Here is a 9,165-nt window from a genome sequence, read left to right as displayed (position 1 = left end):
ACACACACACACACACACACACACCTGCTTAACAACACAAGGAATCAAAATCAATATTGTTTTTGTCACCCCTCTGTCTCCTTTTTACTCCCTCAGCAGCTCGGGTGCCACTGAAGCGAATTGTGGATTTATGGAGGGAAATTAGCATAAATTATTGCAAAATCTGCAGCCGTGTGTGGTCCAGCTGATGGGAAAAGAGGCTCTAGCGAACTTGCAGTGGAGAAAGGTGGTAGGCGGTGGGCTTGACTAGTCAATGAAGGGGTCCTTGCTGGAGGGGATCTCCATTTGGTTGGCACATGGGGTATAATTGACTTGTGTGTATTTTATACAGTTTTCCCAACAATCCCTTAAGCCCTTGGGTCGGATGTTGCCCCCTCCCACCTCCACCTAGCTTCTGTTGGCTTTGGGTTTTGTACAAAAGACTCTGACGCACTTTTTCAAGATTTCTGGAAAGCACTCCGACTCTTTACAATAACCGTCCTTAAAGTGTTGTAAACAGCTTGCAACTCCACCCTCCCTCTCTAGGGCTTTGAAGATCTCTGACAGGAACAGAGGGAGAACTTTGTAGCAACGCCCGGGAGTCAAACGCGCCTCTCACAGCTCCATTCCCCTCACAAGGCAAACTTAGGCGATTGAGTTCTGTTTACTTGGTTAACCCTAAACACCGGACAATGAGCCTCAGCTCCCTTCTCAAAAGTAATCAGACTAAAAATTCCTCAAACATCAATTCCTACTTGTAATATTGCATGAACTCAGTGGTGACAACTTTCCCCAGGGAAATAAACAAAGATTTATTCCAAGTTAAGATGATTGTTTTGGGTTTTTTTTCCCCCCGTGAATGTTTTCACTTTTAGAATGTAGTTAATCTTCTGTTTGCTCTGCGCAGTGATTTCGACAGCCACACAATGGCCCCTTTTGCAGGACAACAAACTGCCAATTGTTAAAATAAGAAAGCACCGTACGCTATTCCTCACCATTAACGTGCACCCAGTCCGGGTAGGAAAGTATCTTACTGGTTGTCACTTGGGAGGAGGGTGCGGGGGGGGGGGCACATGACAGTCTTTTACCATCTCGAATGCAATCACCATAAATATTTTATCTATCTTTGCATTTCGGTATGAACCCACGCACATGTTTGCTAAAGAGGATCTTTAAAATACTCAAGGGCTTCCAAGGCGGCACTTTTCCACCCAGGAGCAATCCTGCTTTGGCTTAAAGCCCCGCTTGCTTTAGTGCCTCCGAAGCTATATCTGGAGCAAGCAAGGCTTGGACCAGAACTCCATCCCTCTTCAAACACCCCTCGGGTTCTCCACCCCTTTGCGCTCCCAGCTCCTCCCACTGCAGGCCCTAGAGCCTAACCCGGGCACGCGCAGAAACACCACCAAACCTTAGTTTGTTGTAGCGCGCGCAGCTCAGTCCAGTAGGGCTGCCTCTGGCCCAAACTGGGCCTAGGGTCCAACGGATTTAATCTTTGGAGAAGATACTGCCCTGTTCTAGCCTTGCCCCCAGAGACAGGTCAATGCTTCTACCCCCACCTCCCTCCTGCACCCCCTCCCTCCTCCTGGTTATTTTTTCTGAATTAAGAAGGTGACTTGAGTCTTCCCTTCAAGCACTCTGTTAATATTGAAAAACGTGCGCTTGCATCTAAAGCGCGGCAGCCCAGGCACCAGAGCCATTTCAATATTAATGAAATTGTTTAATCTCCTAAATTCGCCGTGTTTAAGTTACGTTTTGGTGAGTTATTGACCAGGTTCGAAACTGTGGTTAATGAAGTTCTGTGAGTAGGGTTGTGTGTGTGTGCGCGCGCGCGCGCGTGTGTGTGTGTGTGTGTGTGTGTGTGCTCGCGCGGGTGCTCGGAAGCTGAAAGGTTTTCCTGCTACCCACAGACTGATGCTCTACTGTCACTCAAAGTGTAACAAACTTCACACTACAACTATCAGTCTGCTCCTATTGGGGGGGGGGAGGGGAAGGAAAGAAGAAAGAAAAAAGAAAAAAGAGGTTTCCGGAATTTAAGACAGTTCTGTGTAGGCTGTAGGTACTAAGTATTTAATCTAGTGGCATAGGGTTCTTTTTAAAACCACAAAGGCCCCGGAAAGCGCTGAAAAGCGGGGACCTTCTGGTTAGTACTCATTGCGTGGAAGCAGACGGGTTGAGTCGCGGTTTCTTTCCTAACAGTTTGAGGATGATGACGACGACGACGACGATGAAGATGATGATAATGACACTAATGATTCTTTTAATTCTCACAAGGCAAATCTGAACTCGGAAGGAGCCCGCTACTCTCTCCAGGCCCAATGACCGGAGCCACGTGCCCCCCCCCCCCCGAAAAAAAAAAACCTCGCTGGTCTCCGCAGGCACTGTTTGTCTTCTCATGGCGTTCTAAACTCGAAAGAAACTATTCCCATGTAAAAAGGGGGAGGGGACTGCAAAATGCTGACCACCCCCCCCAACTTCCAAGAACCTTCAGACTTTCGCAAGCCACCTGCAGAAAGGAGACCCGGAAGCGATAGCGTACATTGGACAAACTCAGGCCCTCCCCAGGCCCACATGCTACCTTGCCTCAGTTTACCCTGAACCTCCTTGTGTCCCTCAAATCGCTGAAAAACGTCCATTCTTAAAAAGAAAAAAAAAAAAACCCCAAAACTTACCTTGGTCTGGAGAGATGGCTCAGCCGTTAAAGGCTAGGCTCACAACCAATAAGATAGATAGATAGATAGAACAACTTACCTAACACGTTTACATTTAAAAAGGACTTATCCACCCAGCTTTCCAAATATTTCTATCTGTGTGCATCTATTAACCTTACCACATTTTTAAAGCGACAGACTCTAGTGTGCAGCTTTGAAGCCTCCAGAAGGCCAAATCAAATCTCTACCTGCCTCTTGGCAGGACTGGGGGTGGGATTGCGAGGTAGGTTTCCGTTCGAACAACCCATCCAATCAACCCCGGGCAGTGGCAACCAAAGTAAAAGGGTCACCCTTCAGGAGCAAGCCTGTGCTATAAGTTAGCTAACAATACAAACCCGACACAATGCAGAGGAAACAGAATACCCCAGCCGAGCAATTTCCCTGTCAAACACCACCGGCGCGGCAGATAGCTCAGAGAGTGAGCGGTCGCCTGCCATCCGGCTCCGCGCGCCGCTCCGCTCATACCTTCCCAACGCGCACACCGGTGGGCGCTGCCCGCTCCCCGCGGGCGGCAGAGGCTCTTCTCGGTCGCCCAGTCTTCTGCTGGAAGTGATTCCTATTGGCCAAGGTGTCCATGTAAATAGGTGTGAAAGAAACCAGCGCTGGCCAGGCTCTCTCTCCTCTCCCTCAGTCCCCTCCCTCTGCAGCCCCCGCTCCCCCTCCTTTTCCTCCTCCTCCCAAGGCGATTGTCATACGATAGCTAAGAAGTGGCACATTAATGAAGCGCCGCTACAGGGGTCTTTTCTGCTCCTGTCACCGCTTAAAACTATCAGATGGTTCGAGGGTGGACATGGAGGCAGCCACCTAGCTCAGCGGAACCACGAACACCACAGCAGCGTCCTCTGGATCCCCGAGGCGGCGTCTGCCACTGTCCTCACGGGCACTCCGCAGCCGAGTTCGGCCTCCCAGCAGGACGCGCGACCCACGAGCGCCGCGGAGCCCGCGGAGAGGAGCTCTACCGGGCTGAGTCCAAGCTCAGCTGGCAGCGAGTCTCTCTCCTCCCCGACGCAGCGCTCCGATCGCGCGCAGGGAGGGACTCGGCCACCAGCCACGCCATCCCGGATGCGGACCGGCAACTTGGAACAACTTTAAGGTGAGCATCTATCTTTCTGTCCCCTCCCCTGAATCCAAGTCCTACTTACTTTCCTGCAAACCTCTCGGCTGCCGCGGTCTTCCCCTACTCTCCACTTCCCCTAGCTGGGTCTTCCCCTAGCTGGGTCTATCCAGTTTGGTGCGCAAAGTTGCTGGCATCCGAACCCTCTCTTCCCCACCCACTATATCTGTGACTCGGCCTGAGTGACCTGGCCGGTGTCTCTGCACCTACGCTGCCCTTCTCCATCACCTTCCCCCCTTCTCAGATCCCACCAGTCCTCCGGGCCGCGCGGACCCTGAGCAAGTGGCCAAGCAAGAAGATGCCTCGGCCGGGCCGCAACACGTATAGCGACCAGAAGCCGCCCTACTCCTACATCTCGCTGACCGCCATGGCCATCCAGAGCTCTCCGGAGAAGATGCTGCCGCTCAGCGAGATCTACAAGTTCATCATGGACCGCTTCCCCTACTACAGGGAGAACACGCAGCGCTGGCAGAACAGCCTGCGCCACAATCTCTCCTTCAACGATTGCTTCATCAAGATCCCGAGGCGGCCAGACCAGCCCGGCAAGGGCAGCTTCTGGGCGCTGCATCCCAGCTGCGGGGACATGTTCGAGAACGGGAGCTTCTTGCGGCGCCGCAAGCGCTTCAAGGTGCTCAAGTCAGACCACCTGGCGCCCAGTAAGCCGGCGGACGCCGCGCAGTACCTCCAGCAGCAGGCTAAGCTGAGGCTCAGCGCGCTGGCCGCCTCGGGCACGCATCTGCCGCAGATGCCGGCCGCTGCGTACAACCTGGGCGGTGTGGCGCAGCCCTCCGGCTTCAAGCATCCCTTTGCTATAGAGAACATCATCGCGAGGGAGTACAAGATGCCTGGGGGGCTGGCCTTCTCTGCCATGCAGCCGGTTCCGGCTGCCTACCCGCTCCCCAACCAGTTAACTACGATGGGCAGCTCTCTGGGCACCGGCTGGCCACACGTGTACGGTTCGGCAGGTATGATCGACTCAGCCACCCCCATTTCCATGACGAGTGGCGACTACAGCGCCTATGGAGTGCCGCTGAAGCCGCTGTGCCACGCTGCGGGCCAGACGTTGCCCGCCATCCCAGTCCCCATCAAGCCCACGCCGGCCGCAGTGCCCGCGCTGCCAGCGCTGCCCGCACCCATCCCCACCCTGCTCTCGAACTCGCCGCCTTCGCTCAGCCCCACCTCCTCGCAGACAGCCACCAGCCAAAGCAGCCCCGCCACCCCTAGCGAGACACTCACCAGCCCGGCCTCCGCCTTGCACTCGGTGGCCGTGCACTGACCCACAGAAGCTGGGGCTCCGTCTTGGTCACATCCACACCACCCCTCTCAACACTTCCCCGCTCCGGGTCCAGCCCTTCGCAACCTAAAACCGCCACCCGGACTTGCCCATTCTACCGTCTTCAGTCCTCGCTCTTAGGAGAACTTTTGGTTTTGGACCCAGAAGACAAACCACAAACTTGCCGGAAGGCGTGTGAAAGTTGTCTTCGGTCCCTCTAAGGCACCAGAGAAAACAGGGGCTAACTGAAGCCAAGCGGCCCCTCCTAGGTCCCTAAAATGCACTCCCATCCAACAGGCAGAACACCCTGACTCCCTCCTGTTAGGAGAAAACAGAAACAAAACAAAACAAAATACGCATCTTCTGAGCTTGGATAGGCAGAGTTCTGGACTCTGCGCAATTTCAAGACCAGAGACACTGCCTGGGAGCAGAAGCCCGCCGAGGCTGCAGCCGTACTAAGAGGGCCGGATCTTCTTAGGTCCTGAAAATCTGTGGCATCAGAACCCACTCACTAATCCTCCAACGGGATCGCCTCCGCCCATCAGGCCGGGATGGGCGGACCGCTACTTCCCCCGGCTGCGGCCCTGCCTCCCGGGCTTCTAAAGATTTTTTTCCCCTTTCTGGTTTTTGTTTCCGCCCAGAAGCTCCCTTAGCTGGGAGTGAGGAGAGAGGCTGCTAAAACTCGGGAGAATGCTTGTCCTACACACAAGCAAAACACTGCTAAAAGTCACCGTTATTGTTTACAAAGCGCGCGGTTTAAAAAAAAATGTAAACAGTGAACTTGAGAATCTGCCTGGCTAGGGGCGAGGGGGTAGAGTCCTCTTTACAATTACCTGTTGTAATGTGAATGTTTACTCTTCGGGCCAGCTTTGGGGGTGGGAAGGAGGTAGGGGGGATGGGGGAAGTTAAATGGGATGTTAACTTTCTTACTGTTTAGAGACCTTTTTAGCTATTTATTTTGATGAAAGAGAAAAGAAAGGGAAATGAAAAAGAAAAGAAAAAAAAGAAAAAAAAGACATGAACTAAGCCCAATGGAGAACGCACCTAGGGCAAGTGGGGAAGTATGTAGATAAACCGACTGGGAACGTGAAGGGGATGTCAACAGAGATGTCCTCTGGTCAGATCTTTCTGTTAAAAGAACTTTTCCGTGAAGCTAAAGGGCTGCAAAGAGTTGTAAATAGGAATGATTTACACTGTGTAAAATGCACTTTGGTTTGGTATGTTCCTTTTAGCATTCTAGGTAATTGACAGAAAACAAACAAACCAACAAAGAACAACCCAATAGTTGTTCCCGTGTGACCTGCTTAATTTAAAAAAAAAAAAAATTGTAGTGTTGTCCAAGCTGTGAAAAAAAATCCCTTTTATTTTTCTTCCTCTCTGCACAGAATTCGCATGGCATTTTAAATATTGATGTCCTTGTTCCCAGCATGCCCATTTTAAGACAGAGTTTTAAAAGGTGTCTACATTAAATTATGACCTAGTCTAAATAATATTTTCTCATTAAAATATGTAAATTAAATTTCGTTAAGTTTTTGTGTGTTTTTGAAGGCTTGCTACAAGGGACAAAAGAAATGGTAGCAAGAGTCTCTGCAAACACATGGTTTGGGGTTTGGGTATTTTGCCTTTTTCAACTCATGTTGTGAAAGCAGGGGAACCTCCTATGTACTTGCAGGTGTGGGAGGAATTGTTCTAAGGGGACCATGGAAGACATACATCTATGCACTGGGGAGACTTGAGGCCAAGTATTTCAGATGCAACCCCCAGGCACAGGTGCAACGCTGAAGGAAAGACACTGCACAACTGCACTACTTCCTGTGCGGTTTTGTCTGTTCTAAGTATGCCATGCGTTCTCTGACTTTGCACTTACACAGAAGGCTCTCAGGGTGGCTTTCTCAATCCTTATTTTTGATGCTTCGGACTTGGAGGAATCCTCTCTTTACTCTTTAGATTACTGTAAGTTGTTGGCATTTTCTTTCTTTCAGAAATCACCTAAAGGTTCACTGTACAGGTCAAGAAACCTGTTCATTTTGCATTGAGTAGATTTTTTTCCCCCCAGCCGTTTCTGGGGGGAGGGGAGTAACAGGATGCATTTATTTTCAAGTCTGCAAATGCATTTTTTCCCCAAGTCTTTAAATGTCTGTCTCTAAGTATTTGCTTTCTTTTGATTTTTGTTTTTGTTTTTATTTTTATTTGTTTAGGGTTTTTTTTTTTTTGCAAAGAATTAAAACCTGCCAAGAATTTATGGTTCAAGTCTAATTGACACTTGGTGGAAGGAGGTCACAATATTTCCAGAGTGATATGTGTATGTATTCAACTGAAGAAGTTACAACACAAAGAGAAACTTAAATGGTGATTAACACTTTACTGTGTAAATGATTAAACAAGGGGGCCTTGTGGAACCCAGAGAAAACCCCCAAAGACACATCGAAACCTCAATGAAGTGCTCCGTAAGGAAACCCTTAGCACCTGTCACTGCCATGTAATTAGTGAGCTACCTGGAAAAATATTTAGGATTAATGCAAAGCATAATTAATCCTGTTGTGACTACTCTATTTTTAAAAGGATCCCACACACAGCATACACACACACACACACACACACACACACACACACAAGTGGAAAATAAATGAATCACTGGGCTGATTAAAATGCATGAAGCTTCTAAAGCCAGTCAGACAGCGGACAACTAAACTCATTCATCAAACCTAATTCACAATTATATCAACAAGATCAGCCAGAGGAAGCCGGGGAAAACTTAGCCACCCTTGGTTTAAGAAACTTAGTTCTCAACTAGAAATCATTTAAAAGGAAGGAAGGAAGGAAAGAAGGAAGGGAAGAGCTAAATACATTTTCAGTGGCAGGAAAACTAAAAATTAAGACAGTGTTTGTAATAATCTGATCTTACCTAATTTGTTAACACTGGAGCCTGAGAGTGAAGTACATAAAGGACTCACATGGGCCTCTGACAACTTATAGACTTGGTCAGGTAGGCTGCTAGCCACCGTGGCATTCTTGTAGGTAAGGGGCATGGGCACACTATATTCCATACATGGAGGCAGCAAGGTACAGACTTTATGTCTGCCCTGTGCAAAGAAAGAGATGTTGAACTCAGTGTCTGAAAACACACGCTCTAGGTGATGAGTTTGTCTTGGTGTATTGAGGAGAATGAAGTAACTTGTCCATTAGGAGTTCTGTCCCCGTTGCATGTATTTCTTTTTCTTATTTTTTTTTTCCTCAGACAAAGCTGAATGAGGAAAGTGGAGAACACAACTTTGCTGATATTTTGACCTTGACCAGAAATACAGACTACTCAAACAGACACACGCCTTACCTAAGTCTACACTCGCCTTTGCCCCTGCTTGGCAACTCATGTGGATTTAGCTGAAGTGCCCCGCAAACAAGAAACTTCATAACGGATGGCTTTGAGGGTGCTCCTCTCTGTCCTGGGAGATAGTCACTTGGCTTACATCCAAAGTCAAGACCCTTAGCTTTAAAACAGAACTGGAGGGGGTAACACCTACCCTGTGGTGGGATGCTGGATGCAAGGTCCTATCCTAAGATAAGCTGTATCCTTTTCTACTTTGCAAATCCAGGCAGTGTTGGTTCCCTCACATTGATTTTTCTATTTGGAAACTTTAGCTATTTTGTTCCTTTGAGGTCCTTCTAGGTCATTATTTGACTATATTTTAAGCAGCTTTCTTCCTGTTTTCAGCCTGTTTACACAAGAGATGGATTTCTTCCACTTCCTCAAGAAGGAAGCTGTAGAAGTTTCTTGTTCTTCACTGACAGGGGGACTTTGGGAAGTTGAAGATTGGGAGGAACCCTAAGACATAGTCCCCAGTGACTTAAATACTAAACCAGTAACTTTCATTTTGTCTAGTGGTTAAAAACAGCAACTCTGGTCCAGAGCTCTGGTGGGTAAAGTTACAGGATGGGAGTCCACACAGGAATTCTGACATAAGGTAGGTTTAGCATCGCCTTTCTCAAATGGAGGCACAGTGCAAGACTGCTGGGCTCAACCCGGGTGAGAGTTTTACAAATGGGAACTCCCTTTGTCAGGGGTATTCAGCTGAGAGTCAGAATAGAGCAGA

General features: G+C 49.1%; 1 protein-coding gene across 1 annotated transcript; it reads left to right on the top strand.

The window, feature by feature from the left end:
• The first annotated feature begins 3,444 nt into the window (after positions 1-3,444).
• On the top strand, positions 3,445-6,593 carry Foxb1 (forkhead box B1). Its single transcript, XM_031345280.1, has 2 exons — positions 3,445-3,780; positions 4,046-6,593. Exon 2 carries the CDS (start codon positions 4,100-4,102, stop codon positions 5,075-5,077), a length of 978 nt encoding a protein of 325 aa, XP_031201140.1. The 5' UTR covers positions 3,445-3,780; positions 4,046-4,099; the 3' UTR covers positions 5,078-6,593.
• The last annotated feature ends 2,572 nt before the right edge of the window (positions 6,594-9,165 follow it).

Source organism: Mastomys coucha, unplaced genomic scaffold, assembly GCF_008632895.1.
Source record: "Mastomys coucha isolate ucsf_1 unplaced genomic scaffold, UCSF_Mcou_1 pScaffold23, whole genome shotgun sequence".
Classification (NCBI taxonomy): domain Eukaryota; kingdom Metazoa; phylum Chordata; class Mammalia; order Rodentia; family Muridae; genus Mastomys; species Mastomys coucha.
The sequence above is the reverse complement of the archived record's forward strand: the minus strand, read 5'-3'. Positions and strand labels throughout refer to the sequence as shown.

What these genes read in the sequence shown, in the direction of transcription:
- Foxb1 (XM_031345280.1), top strand. Translation starts at nt 4,100, where the DNA reads ATGCCTCGGCCGGGCCGCAACACGTATAGCGACCAGAAGCCGCCCTAC.